Genomic DNA, 23,826 nt, shown 5'->3' with positions numbered 1-23,826 from the left:
CATGGAGTCCATTTACGCGCTGTCTTATATCTGCAAAAAAACGCTGATTTGTAAGCAACGTTTTATCAATAACTTATCTAGTTGTATAATCTTCTAAGTATATGATTACTCTAACTTCTTTGTTTTTGTAGCCACCAACCTAAGTTGCGATCCTGGTTGGATTGCTCAAGGCAGCAACTGTTACCTATTTCCTACCGGCATTAAGACTTGGGATAATGCCGAACAGTACTGTGTAAACCTTGGTGGTCATCTGACAAGCATCTTATCGGTTAAAGAGAAGACTTTCATAAAAAGTAAGAAGTTTCAGTTATGTCCACATGCCTGAAAGCAAAAACGACATACAAAAGATTTTGATAATTGTATGTTAAATTATTCAAATGCAAATATGCATACAGGCCATGCATTGGACTCTCCGTGGATTGGGGGTAAACGCAGGGAAAACGGTTCGTGGTCATGGGCGGATGGGTCACCATGGGTAAGCAAAATTAACCAAGGTCATGTGTCGATTATACTATTAGCATTAAAATGTGTTAAACATAAGCATGACTTGACTATTTATTGCTACTTTTAGTTGTTTGAAGATTGGGCTTCAGGTGAACCAAGCGGTCAAATGTGTTTTCTTGGTTTTGTGTATGGTGCATGGAAGCCGTGGGCTTGGCTGTATAAGTTTTGGTATGTTTGCAAGAAAACTCAAAATGGTCAGTTATTGTTAGAAACTGGCACAAACTAAATTACTGATCGGTTATCAGTTAAATAACAACTAAATTATGTTAACAGTAACTTATTATGCTTCGAGTTCAACACAATCATTAACAACTGCAAAACAAAGTCAGGTTGATAACACAAGTCCCACCAAACCGCCCTATTCAAGTTCAACAAACGGTAAATGAAACATAAATGTTAACTAATCACTTACATGCTCGTTCATTATGTGTACGATTTTCAAACAGCTTTGCTTCAATGTAAATTGGCGGTTTAACAAATATTTTGTAGAGTCAATTTTTCCATCAGTGGTTCTGTTAAAAAAGTAAATCTTTTTCAATCCGGGGGTGAATTTATCCGTGGTAAATTTGACTTAATTTGGGTATAAATTTTGCAAGCAAAAAATTTGTAAATTTTACACTGCTACGCCGTGTATATTTTGAACGGTATGTTTTAACAAACCATTGCCTATTTTTAGATTACTTCTTTGCTGCAGTCTTTTTAGGTTTGATATAATTTCGTTCGGGTATACATTGCAAAACCTCTCTTTGCTTTAACAACAATTTTGCAAAATTAGTTAATTTTGTTTTGAATGGCTGGTGGAAAATGTTTCGAAGTTTTTCCTAAGCTATGAATTCTGACCATGGTAACTCATAATACAAAATCATTAGTTGTAGTGGAAATGGTAAAGGTTTTCTTAACCAGTAAGGATATAATGGGCTAAAATGCCCCTTTACATATTTTTAGATTTTCAGCACATGGTAAACACAACCCAAATACCGGTTTCTTTAATCCAGGCTTTACAAAATACAACTAACCTAAGAACAACAATAAATTCAGGTAAAAATGCACTAAATTATAGTCAAGAAAAAACTAATTAAAGCACCATATAAAACTTAAAAAATGCTTAAATAGTAAAATTCATGCTAGGTCTTCCGAATCCGTGTGAAAATACGACATGTGTCGGAAATGCCACATGCGTGAAGCAGGTTTATCGCAAGGCAAATGGTGCAGAATTGCAATCAGTTGTAGATACTTCAGTATGTCAATGTAACAAATGGTTTAGCGGGAATGGAACTGTTTACTGTGCTCGTAAGTTGCACATTTTTGTCATTGTCAATTATTCTTTATACGATTCATTTTTTTTGCTTTTTGAAAACTTCAGCCACTTGTACAGAAGGATGGGTGAAGTTTGGCAATGACTCGTATTGGTTTCCAACCACTGTTTATCCACAATCTGCGTATTCAACCGAAATTTGCTTCTTTACTGGTAGTTTTCAACGTCGTATTTTTCTATTTCATACATGTGTTATGCAACAGATTGTAACATATTATCCAATGTCATTGATTAGGACAACCGCTCACAACAGCCAAATGCAACATCGCAAATGATCAGCAGTCGGGTTTCAAAAGTTTCTTCAGTGATTTAAAGTTTTTGCCATGCACAAACCAGACTTTAACAGATTTTGTGTCCCAGGTGCAAACTTTATTAAAACTTATTTTTTCAACAGAATTCTCATGATTTACACTTAGTTATGTTGCTGTTCGATTTCAAAGGTTGGTGGTTTTTGTTAAAGATTTTAAAAATTAATTTCCAGGTGCCTGTTGCTGCTCTGAATTCCACAGAACTCGATAATACGTTATCCACCCTGGATGCGTTAACATACAATGTAACATGTCTTACTAATGATGACATTGCTGCAGTGGTTGGATTCATGAACAGTGTTGTGTTAAATACAATAAATCTCCAGGTATAAGAAATAAATACAGTGCTATGGAAGGTTACCCCCTAAAAAAACATACTCAGGAAAGCCAAAACCTTATTTTCAAAGATTTTTCCAAGCTCCTTTTCCAGCGCCATCAATATTGCTGACCATGTGACAGCTTTTTTCTCATTAACCAAACAAAAACCAGGGGCACCCGAAGTGGAAATGGTTCGCTCGCTCGGTATGCTGGCCTACAGGATGCCCAGTCAACTTACCGACAACGTTGTAACAGTTAGCACTCCGAATATTGAATCCAAGGTCTGTTCTTTTACGCTCTTAGCGGCGATTACTGACGAATAGTTGAGAATTTACGTAACAAAAATATGTGTTTTTCTTGAGAACTTACATTTTAATATTTCAACTTGCAGTGGTTGCAATAACCAATAACACTCAACAATGTACTCCAGGTTGAAGACATGCAATGTATCTTTAATGACATTGTGTACAGTCCTTTTGTGGCCACTTTGCCAAATGCCGCCATCTACAATCCATTTCAACCTGTATCGATTACGATACCACTAAGGGCCTTGACGATCGTTCAACAGCAATTCAGACAAGCCACACTTCCAAGCACGACAAATGCTGTTAGATCAGTGTTTATGATCCACAGAACTAACGATTTATTTCCTTCACCAGAAGTTACTGAATGGGTAAGAAATTTTATACGTTTTAACTGTCCTTGTGGTTCATTAAACACGATAAAACTATCGTCTTGGAGAACCCGATATAAAACAAACTTGTATTTTTCTGCAAATCGTTGTCTCAACTCGAGCGAATAATAAAAATAAACCAAAAAATTTCAAATAAAATTAAACAAAACAATACTACCCAAATACTTGTTTGTTTACTATTAGATAAGTTCTGTTGAAATCGGATCTCAAACCTCGCATGTATTACTCAAAAATCTTAGTGATATGGTAAATGTCACTCGACTCGATATAAACCAATCCTGGGGAAGATCACAAGATATCAACACATTACAGGTGCAATATTACTGAATTTACATTATTATTCTGTGCGCTGCAGACAGACGGCTATTGTTTTGACTTACAAGGTCTCCTCAGTGCAGCTTGCTGTGACTCATCTATCTGCAGCTCACATAATTCATATTATTGGCCCCGCGTTTATCACACTATTATGTTTTTTATCAAAACAATTTTGATAGGCACAGTACGTTAACCAGACTTGCGTGTTTTGGGATTACTCAACTAAAATTTGGTCGACTGAAGGATGTTGCCTGGAACCAAACTCCAACCCACCTCAATGCAAATGCAACCATTTAACCAGCTTCGCTATGCTCACGGTATTAACGACGGTATAAAACATAAACATGACATAGATTTTCAACTTATTCTGCACAATTAAAAATTGAACTTAACAAGTATGAATGTGGTGGTTTCACTTTTTCAAACACAAGTTCAAATATGTTTAATGTGTAAATTTTTTGCAGTCGGTATACCCCATACCACCAAGCGTACCTCAGCAAATCGCCAGTATCGTCGGATGCAGTTTATCTCTTGTCTGCTTGATTCTTACCATCATTATCTTGCTAATTTCCAAGTAAGTTTCAAAAAACTAACAAGACAGATGCTAAACTGACATGTTTAATGTTGCTTTTCATGAATATTGATAGTTGCTACACGTTGCTTCTTGGCTTTATGGAAAAACTTGTTCAATTTTTACAGAAAAATACGATCTCGCCGACCTATGAGAGTGTTGATGAACATATGCGCCAACCTATCAGTTGTTTATCTTATATTTCTATTTGGAGTTGACCAACACGAACATGAAGCCGGGTGCATCGCTAGCGCCACCTTACTGCATTACTTCTTGTTGGTCACCTGGTCCTGGATGGCGGTATACGCACACATGGTGTACAAGTCTATTGTTCAGGTACGGAGATTACTAATGAATCATTTAGAAAGGTTGAACTAGATCTGTTTTTGTGAACTTACGGGCCATTGTGAACGAATTGGGAAACGTTACAAAAGCAGGTGAAGAATCACACGGGCCAAGACTTTATCCCACGCCTCAGAAAACACAATCCGTATTAGTATCAGTTATTTGATTTCAATGAACCTAGAGCTGATTTTAGAAATATTATCATGTTTTTCCTTTCGGCATTTTAGATTTTCGACGCATCCTGGGAATATTTTTTTCTCAAAACGTCAGCTCTATCTTACGGATGTCCCGCAATCATTGTGTCCATAAATTTAATCTTCAACAAAATCTTTGAAGTTTTGTCCAACCAAAGCCCCATCTGCGGTCAAAGTAAAATATTAATAAAACAGAAAGAAACTTTGCTTTAAACTCATTGACTCGTTCCCATTTATTTCAGATCCCCCATCTGCTTTTGCAAACACCTATCTTGCCTATAACGTGTGTTGGATTCAGGGTCACTCCTTATACTTTGCGTTTCTCCTTCCAATGGGATGTCTCCTCTTGTTCAATGCTGTTATGTTTGTGATTGTGATCAGCAGTCTTACTTGCAGAAGAAAGAAGGTGACTTTTGTGAAGTAAAATAAAACTTTTTCCTACCCTCCACTCATGTTTCCATGTCTTTAATGCTTTACACATAAGAATAGAAAAAAAAACGGTATGAAAAGGCTAAAACCGAACAGAAAGCTTCTCATTTTCTCGACAAATATATGTTATGCAAATGCCTCACGAAATGCTCCTGAACTGATAATGTCTGTTGCTGCATTTTTGTTATAGATTATTTCTTTTTGATAGATTACTTCAACTTCAAAACATTCTTCGGGCCTCAATAATCTAAACATTGCTTTGGTTCTTGCTTGCACACTTGGCTTGGTTTGGATCTTTGCCTTTTTCATGATGATCTCGGATAATCCATATTATCTTGCCATCATGAGTTGGCTTTTCACTATTTTTGCAGCATTGCAGGTAAACATAATAATTGTAGAAAATAGCAAATCAAAATGTTTTCATATTTTCACTCGTTTTTCTTTAATTCCATGGTTTTTATATGCAACATATTTCAGCATTACTACGTCTTGTTGTAAAGTTGCCTGTTTTTGGAAACATTTTTTTTTAAATCGCTTTTAAATAAATCACAAACAAAAGTTATCAAAAATTCGTAATCTACTTGAATCAAATGTAATTCAATATTAAAATCCACAATTATACAGGGTTTCAGTGTATTCGCTCTGATATGTTTACGAGAAGGAGAAGTAAAGAGGGTTTGGTGGATTCCGCTTCAGAAATGGCTTCGCAGTATAAGAGAAGAGGCGTCAGAGAATTCTACTTCAAAGAACGTTGCAACTCTCAACACAATCTCAACTTCTGGCACTGAAAAATCGGTTTCTATAACATATAACGATAAGATTCCTACTCAAAAAACGACTTGTTAAATTAATTGTCCTTACTGTGTGTTCAAGATATAACATAACCCGTACGTGATGTATGTTTAACCAAGTACATGCAGAACGTATGTATAAAGATGGATTGTTTGTGATGCTTATTTGGATGTGATTAAGTGTATACGCATTTTGTAGATTTATTTACTGCGTGCACGCCAAATTTTATGACTGATGTCAACCATATTCATTGAAATTATATTTCAAATCGTAAGTCTACCAGCCCCTTTTACAGAAACCGCAGTGTGATTTTTACGACGGGTTAACATCGTACCAGAAAATAGTATTTTGTTTTAAGAAATTTTGAAACCTGCATTACAAAATGCAAACCAAAAATGACAAAGTAAAATTATCTCATATTTTCAACATCCAATGCACATGTTCTGAGTATAAATAGACTGGCCCATATTGTTATTAACACTGTCATGTTAAAATAAGACGTTTCGACAAAAACTTATGTCATCATCAGTTTGACTGACGCGATTGGTGTAGCTCCATCATTATAAGGAGTTGACCTGACCGACGTCACAGATAAGGCTCGCGCGTGTGGTGACGTCATTTTGCTATCGGCCACACACCACTAAGAGGCGGAAAATGCGCAGGAAGCGACGCAAAACGCAAAACGCAAAATACACAATATCGTCGCTTACTGCGCATTTTCCGCCTCTTAGTGGTGTGTGGCCGATAGCAAAATGACGTCACCACCATAAAAGCTGTAGTTGGTCTGATTTGAAAATCAAGTTCAGGCAAATTAATATTGTTAGTGTAGTGGCCCTGTGGGCAGATCATATAAAAAGGCATTATTGGCTCTATCGCATGATACGTTTGTTGTTTACATATTGTACTTCGGCACTTCGTTAGATCAAGAAGTTTATCAGATCAATGACTTTAGGACCTTGATGGCACCTTCGTTATTGGTTTAAGTGAAGATTGCTACATAATATTAAAAGTAGTTTATTTTGAAATAATATATTTGAACTTGGTCTTTTGTCAAACTGACAATGAGAAATGACGTGTAATATTAGAGCAATTTACAATCTACACAACATTAAAATTAGGAACCATTAATAGTGACGTAGTCAAAACGGTTTACAAGCACAAATTCTAGCGTAACCACAAATCCTCTATCGTACTTTCCCGCGTAGTCTTCACCGATTTACCGGCTATGTAATGCTTGACAGACTACCACTGATTTGCGGGGAAAAAAGGGAGTAGTCTTCACCAATTTACCGGCTATGTAATGCTTGACAGACTACCACTGATTTGCGGGGAAAAAAGGAAGTCATAAACCTGGGGGAACCTTGGGCGCAGTGGCTGTGTTATTTAGCAAGTGCATATTGAGGCAAAGATATTTAAATTGTAGTGCCAGTAAGAAATATTAAATTTAGTTCATTTAGTAATCATCCTAATATGCATATTCTTAATGATATGTACACCAAACTGATCAAATGGCGAACACGGTGAAGGGTTAGCTTGGTGTTGTTGCTTTCTAGACCGTGTGGCAGTAAACAATCTAGGAATAAGATTAAAAAAGTGTGGTGCGGGCGCAAAATGTATGTCTGTTTGCCTAGCTAAACGTTGGTGGAAAACAAGAATACAATATCATAAACTTTTCGTCTATATTTAAACATTAGCGTTTGTTCGATAGTAGATTTGTTGACTTGTATGATAAAGTCGTAAATGTATTTTGAACATTTCCCATTCCGCAATTGTTGCACTCCTCAAATAATTTTGCACACGTTAGATTAGCGGATGCTGTCAATCACAGAACATATTTGACACCAGTGATTATAAAACCCAGACAGCTTATAAGATGCTGTTACGATTGGTCGAAGAAGTGGATTTTGGATCGGTGCAATGACGTAACAACTTTCAAAAAGGCCATAGATTGTGAAAGGAAATTATTTTTAGCCAATATCAAATTTTACGATTTGAATATATGTTTCCGATTGCTTGAAAAGATGTTTTTCCGTTAAAAAACACCCGAGTTTCAACACTTTGACAAAAACCAATGTTGTTTGTAAGTTTTGTTGACAAATTACGCGTATTTTGGTGCAACATATGTATTGCTTTTATGATATGTCTAATATAAGCATATCACAATTATTACGTTTAAAAATATAGGTATATAGGTTCAGTAACGAGAAAATAAACATCGTTTTATGTTGGATTACTTGATGAAAATGGGGAAACGTTTAACCTCTGCTCTAAAATACCCACTTCTAGTTACCTAAGTTTGATCACTACGTTTGATGTATTTCTCTCGGTATTGACATTTGCTTACATACTTAAACGTCGGATGCTGTCAATGCTAGAACCCATGTCAAGGAGTCACCCCAGATGCACTTTTAGAGTGCGAAGTGGTCGTGTATGCAGTGGATGTGTTAAAACATATTTTGAGAAATTAATGGAATACCTGAGTCATGTCATAAGTTATTTGTAACTTCATGTTACAGTGACACACAATGGCGGACGAAAATGGCATCAAACAAATTATTTTGTTGTTTGAGTACGATTAAAAATTGGCAAAAAACAGTTTTAAAGTGTGTAAAGCGAGACTTAAAAGCATGCTTAGCTTAACTGAAACCTTACCTATTACATAGGCATGTAAATTAACATACATTACAAAGCTTGTAACTGCGCTTATTCAGCAGTACAATGATCGTTTTAAAGATATTGATCGCATTGATGGTCGCTCCTGGTTCGATGTGTTCCCCATTTGTCATAGTTCCAGGTAGGAATTGTAGAAAAGGCATTAAGGGTAGGAAAAATGCTACTGTTACAAGATTTTAATGAAGTTTTTAGCTTGGTGACTTGATGGCATCAAACGACCATAAAAATGTTGTTATGATGTGAATTTTTTATTTCTTTTAATGGCATGCTTATTGTTACCGTTCGTAAACATAAATACGGCAGTTTAAAGAACAAACAAATTACTTCTTAATCGTATCACATATACATTTTAAGAATTTCAATGTGATGTTGATGAAAGATCCATTTATGCTGATGGTTTTTGTGATGGGATTGTTGATTGTTGGGATGCCAGTGATGAAATTCAAGTTGTTGATCAGCTTCCACTTCCTCAAAACGATATTCCACCATTCCTTAGGTGAGCCTAACCAGCACAATAATGGAAACCCTAAAAAACATTACTAACCAACTTTTGTTGCAAACAATGCCTCTTTTAGAGATAAAATACCGGTTATTGAGAAGGTCCCGACTCGTCCATACAATCCATCATCACCCTATGTTAGGTTGGTACTGTAGATGGTATGTAACGTATTTAAAGTGTTCTGTGCTTTATGTTATTAATCATTATCATGTCCCAAACCCCGTGACCCAACATCGCCAATTACGTAACGTTACAGTGATTATGACTGATGCCGACCCACGGGCATACAAACATATTACCGATGAGTATGCGTTCAACTAAAATTGCATTTTTCGTGTGCAATACATACAAAAATGTAGCGTAAAAATGCAATGCACATCTCCACACACACGTAAATACTTCGAGTAAAAATAGCACATTTATACGTTTTGAATTTTTTGTACAAAAATGAACATCTACAGCTGCAATCCATATCGGAGGTTCCGCCTACAAAGAAACAAAACTTGTGCTCTACCCTATGAACAGTTTTGCAAAGGAATTCTAACGTGCAAGAACAGAGACTTTTGCGACGGTGGATGTTCATCACACTTCATGTGTCCTAACTCAACTTGCTGGAAACGTTCAACTGTGTGTGATAGAAATCCTTGTAACGATTGTCCGGCCTTTCAACACTGGGATAACGGGTTCGGGTTTAAATGTGTTCGCAACGGTCGGAATTGCAATCTTCCGCAACTGTTTTTATGGGATGGCGTTGCTGATTGTGACGATAAGTCAGATTTGTGTTACTCTATGGAAAACGGAAATATCATGTAAATTTCCAAACAATAATATTTCATCCTAATTACTTAACTTTCTTTAATCATATGCTCAGGGATATCCGTTTTGTTTCCAATGCGTCATTCAACCACACATTGTGTTTTGAATGTACTACTGATACCATGATCGTTGCAAGATCAAGCGTGTGTGACAACGTTGTCGATTGCCCTGATAAAAGTGACGAGAACGACTGTTCATCAAAAAGTAACCAACGTATCAATGACATCAAACATAATTCAGGGTGAAATAAGGTTCATTTTCACGTAACTCATTTATTCAAGCCAAAATGTATTACATAGGTTGCACAAAATGTGCGACTGCTTTGATCAGCACGGAGTATGTCACAATTTTATGAAACAAGACAACCGCACTACCTGCGATCAAACCAAAGAGGAAGTCTGCTACGATTACGGCTCCTGTCCAGACAACCACGCTTGTTTTAAATTGTGCCCTTCTCACTTCTGGTGTTCGGCGTCAGTTTGTTGGAGGAGGTCTACTGTATGTGACGGCGATCCATGTAATGATTGTCCAACCCTACCAAACACAGGACATGGTTTCAAATGTGTTAGAAATGGTGCTGTGTGTAAGTTACCACAGCAGCTCCTATGGGACCAAGTTTACGATTGTGATGATGGGAGTGACTTGTGTTATTATTGGTCAGAGCATGATTTTGAGTACGCTTTAATGCCCTTCAACACCGTCGTCGTCAATAATTTATTCCAAATATTTTGCGCAGGGGTCTTGAAGGAAGTTTTTTGTTGACCTTCAATCACTCCTTATGCTTCCAGTGCATAAATGGCCACACGATAATTTCAAGGTCACAAATTTGCGATGATTTTATTGATTGTCCTGATATGAGTGATGAATGTCTTTGTCAATCCACAACGATCAAAGAATGCGAAAAACAACCGTGAGTTCTATTAGAGCGTTACTGAAGCAAACAATCGGAATATTTAACGTTCAGTTCCATCCGTCCTAAAAAGAAGGTCTTGTCGCACTTAAAAAATCCCAATTTTTTTGTAGAAAAAACGTTACCACGTACAGCAGTTGTCAAAATAGGACCCAAGCTGACAACGCTCCTGCAGATTGGGATTGTTCGTACTATTCCGACGTGCACGGGGTACGTATCCCGACAAATGATCGTGGAATTCAACTAACGTATTTTTTTACTAAAGTATTTCGGTGGAACGATCAGTGGCCACCTGTTGTGCGACGGCAATGAAGATTGCAATTACCTTTATGACCAAAAATCCGGAAAAAGTTTTTTTTCGGACGAAGGCGATGAACTTTGCAATCAGACATATTGCAAAACAACCAACGCATTTTATTTCCAAATTCCTGAGTCGATATTTTGTGATGGCTTTTTGGATTGTCATGATGGAAGTGACGAATTCTCGGAAAAATGCACAAAGCAAGAAAGAGTGAAATGTTCGGCATTGAACGGAGCTAAGGTAAAAAAATTGTTTTGCGCCTTTTTTGAGTTTAAATATGCTCTCTAAAACAACTTCACAGTTTTCAAAGTAGCCTGTCAAAAAGACATCAACGTTTTTGAAATTAATATTGCAGATTTCTATCAGTAAAATAGAAATTTGTGATTTTAACATCAACTGCGACGACCAAAGTGACGAAATGAACTGCACAAGAGACGGAAGGTTTTATTGCGAAAATCAACAGCCATTGTTTGTTGAAAAGAAAAAGGTTTGTTTATTTTCATGAGGAAAAACTTTACCACAAATATAACATCACTCCACAGAAATTTAACGGTATCGGTGATTGCTCTGACTGGAGTGATGAGTGTCCAACTTTAAATAAACCTACGGACGTAAATATATTTTCATCACGATACGAACTGATCGCAAACCCATTTCTACGAGGCCTCGTATGGATCATGGCTTTTCTGGCGTTGATAGGAAATTTGGTTTGTACAGTCAAGTTCCTATATAATGACTTCTGCAACATTAACATTTGACAGGTTGTGATGATAACAGAGACAAAGACCTTGGCTGCTGAAAATTCGCCGACAGCTTCATTTCGAACAAATCACCTTCTTGTTCTTAATTTGTCAATATCCGACTTTCTCATGGTAATTTATCTCCTCATGCTTGGTGCTGCTGGTGTCCGGTATTCCGGGAGCTATTGCGCCAATGATCTTGCATGGAGGTCGAGTCTGAATTGTAGTGCAATGGGCGTTTTAGTAATTCTTTCAAGCGAAACGTCGGTGTTTACAATGGTTCTATTGACAGTATTTCGCTTGTATACTGTGACAAACGTAAGTTTTGGTACATCTATCATTGCTAATTTTTACAATAAATTCAACTTGTTTAGCCTTTCAACGCATCGACGAAACCAGGATTTGCGACAGTTTTTCTGAGCATTATCTTGTCCTGGGTATTTTCATTTTTCGTTGCGTTTTTCGCTCTTTTACCTGAATATCAACATCACTTTGAAACCAAAGCTTTCATGAAAGAAAATCCATATTTCGACAACGCTGCTGTGGATTTAACAAGTATCTTCATTTTTCATGACTTTATTTGCAAACCATATTTTTATGCTTTCCACCTGATATGTTTAATTGTTTGTGTTTCAACTTGTAGCTTTGCGTTGACCTTAAAAAAACTGTCACAGATATGAAATCGTTCATGGAGCGATTTGTTACTTTGAAACACAACAACACCGGTCATAATTCCATAGCTTTGAGCAGCGCCCTCATTCATGTACGCAATGCCAATTCTTGGGGTGATTTCCAGAAAATCCTGGCTAACTACAATTACACAAATATGTTTGATATTTCCGGATATTTTGGGTACAATAGCTTATTAAATGGATAGCTTATGACATAACCGATTGATTTCTTTAGGTATTACAGCACTAACAGCGTCTGCATCAGCAAACTTTATGTAACACCAAACGACAAAGCATGGGGATATTCAATTGCTATCATCACACTCAACTTTATAGCATTCATGTTTGTGGCGGTTTCATACTTTTGGATTTACAGGAAATCATCTGCTAGTGCCAGGAAAGTAAAGCAGAAATCTAAGAAAGGAAGAGCGGAACAGCAAAATAGAGGTTTGCGATTGCTTTTTCTAAATTAATAAAATATGTGCAATTTAGGCTATTTACTTTCGTCAGTAATGCAGAAGAAGATTCTTCGTCTAATCGTTACTGATTTCCTGTGTTGGGTTCCAATATCAGCCATGGCTTTTATGAACTTTGGCGGAATTCCTTTACCTCCGGTCATCTACGCTTTGTCAGCAATCATCCTTCTTCCCATCAACAGCTCTCTGAATCCTCTGATCTACTCAAATGCCCCGAAGTTGCTGTTTAACAAAATTCGTGGTTTGAAACGTCGCACTGGTGAGGAACCTGGGCTCCAAACTCAACGAAGTGTGCTTCAGTCTGAAAGCGCTTTGTGAATTCAGCCATAAATAAGGGGATAACCACATGATAACAGTGCTGGTTTATGTCATTTCTGTATATGCGACCTTGTATATCGACACTCTGGTAATGTGATATGTCGTGTCTCGTTTCGATCTGTCATCAAAATGTGGCGCTGATTCAACTCGGCTGCGATTTTACTTCTGTATATTTGTAATTAGTAAGTTTGTTTGTATGTGATCATTTGTGAAACAAAATAATACTAAACCGTTAATCCTCTCACACCTTGCTTTCATTAATAGTCAGACATAATCAGTTTTTGCATGGTTATCAGCAAAGTGATGCCAAATAATTGGAGATTTTGGTCTCTGAAAGAGCAGAAAGGTGCGCTCAGACAACCGATTTCCAGACATTGTGTTTCGTTTTTCACTGACGGGGCACGTTTTGACGTGATTCTGATTTGGGTCCTTTCTAAAGTAAACTTCAATTATTATTGTTGTTGCTTGACATTTTTTTTAACAACATCAAAAACCTACTTCATTCCAGTATCAGAAACACAATGAAGTGAATAAAACAAAAAGATTTTTGCCAATTCATATCCCATAGGCCCAGCTAAAATATTATCACGTTATTGCTATAAAGCAGAAAAACTCCACTTTTGAATTTACACAAGAGAAATATAAAGGTTTCAAACGATAGAAGTACATGGCGCTTGAAAACAGATCGAAAACAGGCATGAAAATAAAACAGAATAAAACAAGTTGTTATAATGGTAACTTTTGCTTAGGAAAAAAATCAAAGGTAAAGTATTTCAACACGATGGGGTTAAAATAAAAAAGAAGGAAAATACTTAAGTTGGCGAAGTCACAAGTGTAAAATCAAATGCATATTAGTTCTAGTTACAGTGATCACAATAGGTCGATTGAACAACGGAAGCGTCGCTTACAAGATTCACGACTATGAGGTTGTTTTGTAAGATCACAATTTTTGTACATAAATGTACAAGTGACTCTACTGAGTCAAGTGCAAATTTGAATACACAATCAAGTGCAAAAATTCGAGAAGGAATTATAAAACGAGTCCGAACTCAATAGCAAACTGAATACACTCATCTAAAACACTAGGATAATCGTGGAAGATTGTCAAAGGTAGTCAACACGGTCAATAAAGGTGTCATGGCAAGTTTCTACTAAATTCACAATATTATATGAGCAGGGCGACGAGGTTTCCTGAGTGTGCTTTTTGCATCACGGCAATATTTTCAATGTAGTTTTGGTGACTAGCAAACAACCTCAACGACTTTTCAATTCGTTTCTGTTTGGCTTTTTTGCATTAAAAGAGAAATAACAAAACTATAACGAAAAGTTTAGAAAGAAAAAAATCTTTTCAGTAGATTCTATTAACCGATTGTGTGTGAAATATTTGGGGTTTAGTATTTCGGCCTAATTAAGTACGCGAAGTAAAAGTTTAACTCCAAGGGTTCTGCATTTACCACCCAAAATACTATCTTGTTTAAGCTATTTGTGGCATAGTATTATTGCTTTGCATCTTCTGCATGATTCACTGCAGGGAAACGTTTGCTTCCAGCTTTTTCAGACGTGAAAAAAGCTCAAAGAATCCCTCGATGGAACTTGCCATGTTGTCCAACCTGCGGAATTGTCGTAAAAGTTTTTTGTTATTTTGTAAGTTTAAAACGAGGCAAAAATGCTAAATCCTAAAAGCACATTTGGTTTTGGTTGTAGCAGTGGTGCTTCATAGGTTTAGCTGGCAACGAACCTTTTCTGTTTCAAGTATGATAAAGTAGGAAAGCGTAAATAACTGGGTTAATAAGACAGAAACTTTGCCGGAGGTGTTTAAGGTAACCAGAACAGGCCTGTTGTTAACCAACGCAAGTACAAAATACAGCATGCTCATATTTGGTAACTAAACAATTAGCCTCCTGCTAAATACAGTTAGTTATGGAAAATGCAAAATGGTTTTGCGATCGACGGTACATAATCATATAAGGGTCACAAACTGCGTAAATGCAATGTTCCACTCGCCTATCATTTATTCCTTGTATCCGGGTCGGTAGAGTAAGCGCTTCCTCTGCTCTCTTCTTGGACAGATAAGTGTCAGTGTTCCATTGTTCGAACTTACTCAGATCACGGTCGTCAGGCTCCGGATCGTCAGGTCTCTCTGGATCTTAAAGAATGGGTCCACGGTTTAGAGATATAGGAATGTTATTTGAGCCGTGTAAAATGACAGATGTTCAAATATTGCCAAATATCATTAATCTTCGTTATATGACGGACATTTATTCTTAAGCAATGTGGAGCCAATAATATGAATTGTGTATAAGCTGCAGACAGATGGCCACTGTTTCGACCTAAAAGGTCTCATCAGTGCAGCTGGTGTGACTATTAGACGACTTTGCTGACCAAACAGCCAAGCAAAGACTTCCACCTTGTGGTGACTATTTATTCATAAGTTCGACACATACATGATAGGACGAACGTTTACATACACGAATTAAGTTAAATTTAACGACACCAGTGTATATAGATAGACAGTAATGCAAATACTACAGGTTCTGTTTCGTAGAACAATTATGTACAAAAAGGTTTCTGGCTATCCGCAAAACAAACTGACCTATTTTTGCTGATGGACATGGCCTGTAAAATACTTTTCTTAGGGTCTTCATGGCATACCAAACTACACTGAACGGAGCTGGCAGAGGTGGTCGATTTCGATACACTTCGATTAATTCGTATCGCTGAAACTTCCAAATAGACTCGGTGTTTTCTTCGAGCTTGGTGAATGTGTAGCTAAAGCAACATGTTCACCATTTCAATAATCGTTTTCATAAATGTAATTTTCATTGTGTTTAAGATTATTGATAGCGTTTAGGATCGATTGCGTTGAAAAAGGTTGCAGTCATACGACAAAAATCATTAGATTTTTTTGCTGGAGAGATATTTTTTCATCCAACTATAATTATAAAATGTCCAGTACCAGAAAATGGCGACCCCTTCAGTAAACCACGTTAATTATGGTTGAACACACTTCTTCCTAATTACTAGCATTATACCTGAACATTGCGATAAGAAGGTTGAGAAGTAGGATGTTGGCTAGCAACATGTAGATGGCTGAAATCACTGCAACCGCGTCTTGTTGCTGTGGGCAACGCTGGTAACCGGCGTTTAGCAACGTGTGGTTGCTCGTGCATTCGAACGCAGAAGACGCTTTAAGTGAAAGACAGAAAGATGCTCAAACTAAAATGTGCTAAGGCACATAAAACAATCAAGCACACAACTACAAGACAAAACATTCAACAAAGGTATCTATGTATAATGTTTATGTTGCTGCCAGGCATATTGTACCTTAATAATCTGTTCTTCTGGCATATATAAAACGCAACTTTATTCACCTTGAGGAAGCCTTGTTGAATAACAGGCGAAACGTCGGTGAATAAAGTTGCGTTTTATTTATGCCAGAAGAACAGATTATTAAGTTAAAGGTACATATATAAGACTTTCATGTGTTTTTACAATGGAAGTCTAATTGTTGATATAGATTCGATTGCTTTGATACTGGTTGAAACTGGTTGATACTGGTTGATACTGGTTGGAAATGGTTGATACTGGTTGATACTGGTTGAAACTGGTTGAAACTGGTTTCGTAAATCCAGTGCACATATTTAAAATACAAAAAAATATATCCAATAACAAAACAACGAAACATTTTCAGGGTAAATCTGCTGACGTCACATATATGCTGTGCAATGAGTATATGCATATCCATATGAAAAAAACTTTTATGTGATGCAAAGTGAACTATTATTCAGCAGATTTGGTCCTCAGTGCTGAAGTAAACCTATACTCACTCGGGTCGTAGTTTATTTCGTCGAGGAAAAGCTCGCCGTATATTTGCCAGTAAGGTTTGTAGAAGATGCCTTTGATGCCCGGCCAAATTCTTGTCTCGTTCGGGTAAAGCATTCCCTGGCTTGTCACTCCGTAAGCGAATAGGAAGATGGCCACGATGAAGACGAAGAATCCGAGATCCCGCAACTGCGAAATACGATAAGTATAAAAAAAAATTTCAACGAATACACAACGGATTCGTAATTTTACTGTAAATAACACTCAAATTGAATTTTTGGGGTAGGTGAATTCTATTAAAAATTTGTTGGCGAGTCAGCTTTTATTAGGGAGTTGCTGTTGTGAGACCCAAGACCTTATCAATAGATATCGCAACAACATTAGTTGCAAGCAATCCTCGATATCCAATGTGCGCTATAAAATAGACGGCAAATAATAATGTCGCGCGGTGCGACAGGCGGTTTTATTATGGCATTATTACAACTCTCGTGTTGAAAAACCGTCTACACGTGAACTGTGAGCAAAAACGTCGAGAGAAACCCAAAGAACCTCAGCGGAAATCTACTTCAAATTTGCAAAACCAAGTACAATCTACTAAAACAGGTGCCTACCAAAATTTTCATCTAATCCTTAATTTCTGATTTATAAAAGAATTATCTTGATGTGCCCATACTGCACTCAATGCATTTTGACTATGTAAGTAAGGCAAATCACCCACGCCATTCAGGTATGCTTACCATATTGCGGACCATCACAACTTTTGGGCCGAGAGTTTGGCTCAAAGTGAAAACATGCAGCAACCGAATGCAGTAAACAATAAAGGAAAGAGACAGGATTATTCGTGAGGGATTCAAGTCAGAGTGAAACCTACAAAAACGGTGGTTTAGTGAGCATTCTTGAAGTTGCTTACCGGAAAACCTTAAACCGAAACCCAACAAGAAGAGCAGCAGAGCAAGAGTATTAATTTTGTTCCAGTGATCAGCGAACCAAAACTGAACGCTCTGTTCCAAGTTTTTGTTCTTCTGTCTAACAATCTGTGAAGAACGTTATCCATTTTTTAACATAAATCTGTCTTTGCTCTAAATTATCTCGACATAAAACAAACCGCGTATATCTCGTCCAAGGAGAGATCAGAGCCCAAACAAACAACAGCCACTCTGGTATTGAAGGCGCCTCCAGTGTCGAAACTGAGCCCGTGTAGGGAAAGAAGTTGAAGAGTAAAATGTAACTGAACAATATCAGGAACAACTAAAACAAAAGGTAAAACTGCGATGAATCGTTGTAATCAGTTGTATCACAACCTTAATTTCTAATAGCTTTAGGCCAGGATCTCAGAATAATGGAACATGCTCTTTCGTTTCACCGCCATTAAAGCCTATAACCATTGGATGTGTTACGAAAAGCAACAAAAGTTATTCACAATAAAGAATTAAGGGTTCTTGTTTTTTCGCCTTCTGTCTGAACATACCGAGTAAAAAATTACGTTGACAACGTATTTGGTGACCGGAGCTCCATAAAAAATAAAAAACATTTCGGACTTGGAGGGTGTCTTTACATTTTTGCTTCCAGCATTTTGAAAGCCTAAAAGTAAAATGAGCGACTGTTGGATTTGTTAACAACTTGAATAAACACCCAGTAAGCAACTTTTTCTCACGTGTTTCATCCGTGAGATCGTCCATATCTTCGTCCATATCCACGTCCAAATCTTCGTCAGTATCTTCTTTCGTTTCAAAGAAATGAAAGAAGTATAGCGGTAGAATAAATACAACGGCGATCACAAGTTTGACATAGCCCTTTACACCATTGTAGTGTATGTCATTTTTCCACAAACTGGTCAGGTGATTTTGTACAGCCGCGTGCGCCACTACACCCTGAAAATATCAAGATGTTGAAAACGACTGGACCTGCAAGATATCAACATAAATAATACGAAAGCGCGAAGGCTTTTGATTCTGTTGTTGCTATCGCTGCAAACACACTTCCAACATCTACCATTTACATTAGAGCCAGGACCTTTTTTCAGGGAATTCTTGAGGCAAGATGTGGTGCGTACGTGCTTTCGGCAAAGACACACACTAGCAATGGCCTTTATCATTTATATGTTACCTATTAAAATAATTCCAACGAACTTAAACGAGGTTTCGCGATTAATGATCGTGGGAGGGAGAGAATGATTTAATTGTTCGCTGTAATCCTACCTTGCCACCTTCCCTACCCTCCATTCACTAACATACTTTGACACTAAACTCAATATCTTAAATTACAGTTTCATTCACGAGAACAAAACAAATAAGGCATCCATATAAATTGAGTAACCATTGTTTATTGTAGTAAGTGGATTACTTGATGGAAATCATAGCAACCAGTCTTTGTATTATTTATTTAGGTAAGTGGTAGTACTTTCTAGATCAGGGCTTTTTAAACTATGGGACGCTGCCGTTTTTTTCCAAACAGTTTGAAAAAAAGCTGTTTGAGTAAATTTGTTGGAGGATAGGTTCTATAGTTTCGACCGAATCTAAATTCTAATTAACTCACTCTACTGGAGGCGTCCACTGCCATCTGCATGCAGTCAAGTCCTCCCCATTTCCGATGTTTTCTTGTCAAAAGTTTCTTCGTCTTCTCAGGGTCGTCCTTCATGCACTGGGTGAGAATATCCTGAGTGATTGACGCGTATTCCTCCGCGTGTTCGTTCAGTTTGTCACGCTGAAACGAACATACTGGATTGATATCCGTGGAAAGTATGCGTTGACATATATGATGAGGAAGTCATCAAAAATATTGTAGTTACTACCATTTGCGAGAAACCGCTGGTTGTTGGATGCTTGTAAGTTAACTACCGATTACAATTTACCATGGTGGTATAAGCACACCACACAATGTGCGAAAAATAACTTGCAGATAAGTTTTAGTCTATAACTCTCCGCAAAACGATAGTATACACTTTACAGTTAATATAATGAAAATAATGACTGTTATCTTCTTACAGACGACTTTGCGCAACTCATCTGTGACATCTGTTTGAGCATTGCTGTTGCTGCGACGGCGGCCGGCAGTTGGTCAGTCATAGATTCCCAAATAACGCGAGCCAATTCCTTTCTGTTCATTATCACTGACCACTGGAAGATTTCTCTCAGCGGGTCAACTGGCTTATTTTCCTATAATATCAGTGTATCTATGTATGGTTTTCAGGTTGTGTATAATCTATGGGAATATTCAAATCAAACATTTCCTTGAACACATTACACCAATTGCATTTCACTTTAACAAATTGGAGATTTGGCTTTTTTGCACATATACGTTGACAAATATCATGCAAAATTACATGTATGCGATAGCACAGAATAACACAAGGAATAAATTAGGGATACTGCAACTGTGGCATACAGCCAAGAAATTGAATTTATTGCCTACCTTAGCTTGGTATTGTTTATATGAGGGCCCAAGCAACTTTTTCATTACACTGCAGAGAAAAAAAAATATTAGTTGATTTATAAACACAATACCATATGTACCTTGTTAGTGCATTTCTGTCAAAGTTTTTCAGCTCCTTTAATTGAGATTTCTTTTTTAGCATTTCTTTGCAATATGTTGGTGATTTAATGATATTTTTATAAAGACATATGACCGAATCCCATAACAGGTAGGTTTTCAAATCCAAGCCATAATCCAGAAAAACTTGCACAAATTTTGCATTATCCTGAAAAACATGTTTGCTCAATTGGATTTCAATAGCAGTCCATGTTTTTTTTTTCGTTTTCATAGACACTGATGATGCTTTCAACAAAGCGAAATATATTTGTCTAATTTAACAAAACTGACAGATTTCAGTCTGAAACTAAAGTTTCCGAGATCGTGGACATATTTAAAATAAGGTGGAAATCGTCACGGCCATTAGCAACAGAATGGGAAATGATGCCCAGAATCAATTCATAAATGAGCATTGTTAAAATCAAGACTTTAGGTTGTGCAACATTTTACTTTTTTAACTGCCTCCGCAAAAACTTTATAAGCACTTTCTGGCTGATATTGCAATCATCAGTAAGAATGTGTGAACTTGCGATGTCACTTCTGTCCCAAGCAAGAGCCAACTCCAGTTGTCTTTCTGCTTTTCCTTCGTCATTCTGTGTAGCTAAGTAAAATTTACATGATTATTGCCTCTTCAAGACAACATTTTCAAAACAGGTGACTGATAATTTGGGACAACTTTTCAAACATCATTAAAATGCAAAATAGGTAAGCTAGCACAGTGCCACTCAACAGCTGCACTGACGAGACCTTACAGGTCGAAACAGTGCGTGTACACACCCTGTCTGCAGCTTTGCAATATTATGGCTTTTTTTGCACATAAAATAGGTAAGGTTTTTGAAAATTAGCCCATTTTTGTAGAAATCATTTACTGGATATGAGTTTGTAATAAATGTTATCATAAATATGCATTTGAATAAGTTAAAAAAGTTCATGAAATTACAAACAAATAAAGAGTAGCTGTTGTTGACAAAACCTAGTGAATATGGATTGGGATTTGACAACTTTAACTGCATTTTTGCATATCTTACACAGCATTTAATTGTTTAGAAAAATTTTAGGTTTACTGTCTTTGATCAAGCATGGCTGCATTGTCAGCAAATTTAACGAACAAAAAAATGCTTCTACATGCACAGTTTATCTATCAAGTGTAAATAGAACACCTAGCAATAATGACTGAAGTACGGCAACATCCAGCTCCTGTACACTGTCCGGCGTGTCAAGTTGAAAGACAGTAATTAAATGTTTTTTCTCTATGCATTTTTTGGCCATTTCTGTCCAATTGTTCACTTCATCATTAGTTTTCCATTTCATCATATTCTCTGTCAACAAAAACTTTATTTTGATTTTCAATAAACACTGCACAATATATAGTTTGCACTTAATCTTAAAACAAAAGTAGTATTGTGTACCTTGATTGTTGTTGGACACATATACATTAGGTGTAAGTTTCTTTTTAAGATTTTGGTCAATTATCCATTTAGAAAGCCAGAAATAATAACTTTCAGTCAGATAGTGTAATTCAGTCAGTGATATACCTTGTAAAAGTTCCTCAATTAATTTTTGATTCACTGTTACTTCTCCGTGTCTGGTGCAAAGCATTGCTAAAATATTTGCCCATTGTCCAGAACCACCAACCACCACTACAGGAGTCCCTGCCTCCAAAGCTTCATAAACAGTCTGACGAAACATAATACATGTTTAAATTTTTGTGATAACATACATAAGATGTTATTGATGATAACAATACAAACATATACCTTTAATGATCCCGGACCACCCTGTACAAGTATACAACTTATAAGAGTTTTTCTATTATTTTTGTTCACAGTTTCAGCTAAAAACAAAATGAGTGGTTTTCACATAACAATATTTACCTCAACAAGCAAATACAAACCAATGTGCTTTTCAAAATTAGCACGAAATGTTATTTCCCTGCCATACTCTTCTACTGATCCATCATCAACCATAATAAAATGGGAGTGGTTCTTGTTTAGAACAACTCCTGTATTTGAGTTGCTTATATTATGCTGCATATTTTATGCAGTGTTTAGCTTTCCTTTAATTGTTCAAGTTTGTTCAACTAATTAATTTGTTCTACTAATTTACCCGATTTTCAGTAAGTAATTTTTGGCGGTCATGAATCACTCCCCAAGTAGCTATTCCAATTGTCACAACCTTTGAAACAGATAAATGAAAGATGTGAACAACCACAACAAGGTATAACAAAAAATATACTGATTAACTCAATTTTGATATGCAGAGTGGAGCCAATAATATAAATTGCTCAATTTTGTTTGTTTTTATTTAATTATTTTACAAGAAGAGTTGAGAGCAACAATTCTCACTTTTTCGGCTTCTTTTATTGACTTTGCAGCAGAGTATTCCTGTACTGCCTTTCCAACATGTTTCATCACACCATAGTTTGTCCCACCAGTGACAATCCATGCTCCTAAGTATTAACTTATATAAAGTAAATATAGCAATTTTTCCATACAAAATTAAACCACACCTGCCCCCACAGCTAACTTAATTAAACTTTTCCGAAAAATTCTTGTTAGTCTTGGCTTCATTTTGAAATTTTGTGCACCACCAGTAACAGAAACAACCAGGTTTGGTGTTTTGATTTTCCATATTTTTCTGAGGTGATCATATACTTTGCTAACATCAATATCCTTCTGCACTTTAAGAAACTGACACAAAACATGATTAGAACAAGTTTAAAGTAAACAAAACAAAAAATATTACGATTACACTTTTCCAAGCGCTATCAAAACATGAAAAATTACCTTTGATTTCTTAAAGTCGTTTTCTGCTCCAACAAATTCAAATTCCCCAATTCTAAAGTCTTTACAAATATTGATTACAAATTCACTAGGTCACTATAAGCTTACTATTGCAAATTGTATACCTTCGTCTATCGCCATAGCAACGTAATTTCTGGCACCAATTGATAAAAAATTCGTGGTCGGTCGATATATTATTCTTTTCGCGTAGTTTCCAACATGTCGGGGTTTTACGATTTCCAGACAAGCCGCGACAAAAACACCTCGCACACTTCTTCACGGTTCACCGCACAAGACCACCTATCGCCCCGGAGACGATCCAAAAAGGGAATTACCCTAAATGGAAATTTCAACAAAGCCAAACATAATATTATGATAGTTGTTGGAAAAGATTTTTAAACAAAGTAAGGTATTACATTAACAATTGATACAATTTGAATTGTGACATGTTCATTTTGACATAGTTGAATAAAGGAGTCGTACCGTGCCGGCATTTAGTTCAAA

General features: G+C 36.6%; 2 protein-coding genes across 2 annotated transcripts; one reads left to right on the top strand and one right to left on the bottom strand.

Moving 5' to 3' along the window:
• The first annotated feature begins 8,503 nt into the window (after positions 1 to 8,503).
• LOC145890208 (uncharacterized) lies at positions 8,504 to 13,189 on the top strand. The gene is made up of 16 exons (XM_082981235.1): positions 8,504 to 8,579; positions 8,813 to 8,954; positions 9,034 to 9,099; positions 9,419 to 9,766; positions 9,829 to 10,014; positions 10,073 to 10,447; positions 10,510 to 10,683; positions 10,797 to 10,893; positions 10,949 to 11,224; positions 11,340 to 11,471; positions 11,527 to 11,691; positions 11,746 to 12,042; positions 12,099 to 12,279; positions 12,399 to 12,576; positions 12,631 to 12,842; positions 12,906 to 13,189. Exons 1-16 carry the CDS (start codon positions 8,504 to 8,506, stop codon positions 13,187 to 13,189), a joined length of 3,189 nt encoding a protein of 1,062 aa, XP_082837361.1.
• Positions 13,190 to 13,667: 478 nt separating this feature from the next.
• LOC145889675 (transient receptor potential cation channel subfamily M member 2-like) lies at positions 13,668 to 23,594 on the bottom strand. The gene is made up of 24 exons (XM_082980671.1): positions 23,448 to 23,594; positions 23,326 to 23,384; positions 23,049 to 23,229; positions 22,885 to 22,988; positions 22,646 to 22,714; positions 22,434 to 22,566; positions 22,297 to 22,373; positions 22,075 to 22,216; positions 21,700 to 21,858; positions 21,008 to 21,140; positions 20,524 to 20,724; positions 20,423 to 20,471; positions 19,996 to 20,166; positions 19,547 to 19,714; positions 18,666 to 18,882; positions 18,480 to 18,592; positions 18,113 to 18,259; positions 17,930 to 18,045; positions 17,749 to 17,878; positions 17,017 to 17,200; positions 16,222 to 16,375; positions 15,783 to 15,958; positions 15,194 to 15,335; positions 13,668 to 14,799 (listed from the first exon to the last, which is right to left on the bottom strand). Exons 1-24 carry the CDS (start codon positions 23,461 to 23,463, stop codon positions 14,712 to 14,714), a joined length of 3,129 nt encoding a protein of 1,042 aa, XP_082836797.1. The 5' UTR covers positions 23,464 to 23,594; the 3' UTR covers positions 13,668 to 14,711.
• Between the last annotated feature and the right edge of the window lie 232 nt (positions 23,595 to 23,826).

The sequence above is a fragment of the Ascidia mentula genome, chromosome 2 (assembly GCF_947561715.1).
Source record: "Ascidia mentula chromosome 2, kaAscMent1.1, whole genome shotgun sequence".
Classification (NCBI taxonomy): Eukaryota; Metazoa; Chordata; class Ascidiacea; order Phlebobranchia; family Ascidiidae; genus Ascidia; species Ascidia mentula.
This window is presented reverse-complemented; position numbering and strand designations above follow the sequence as displayed.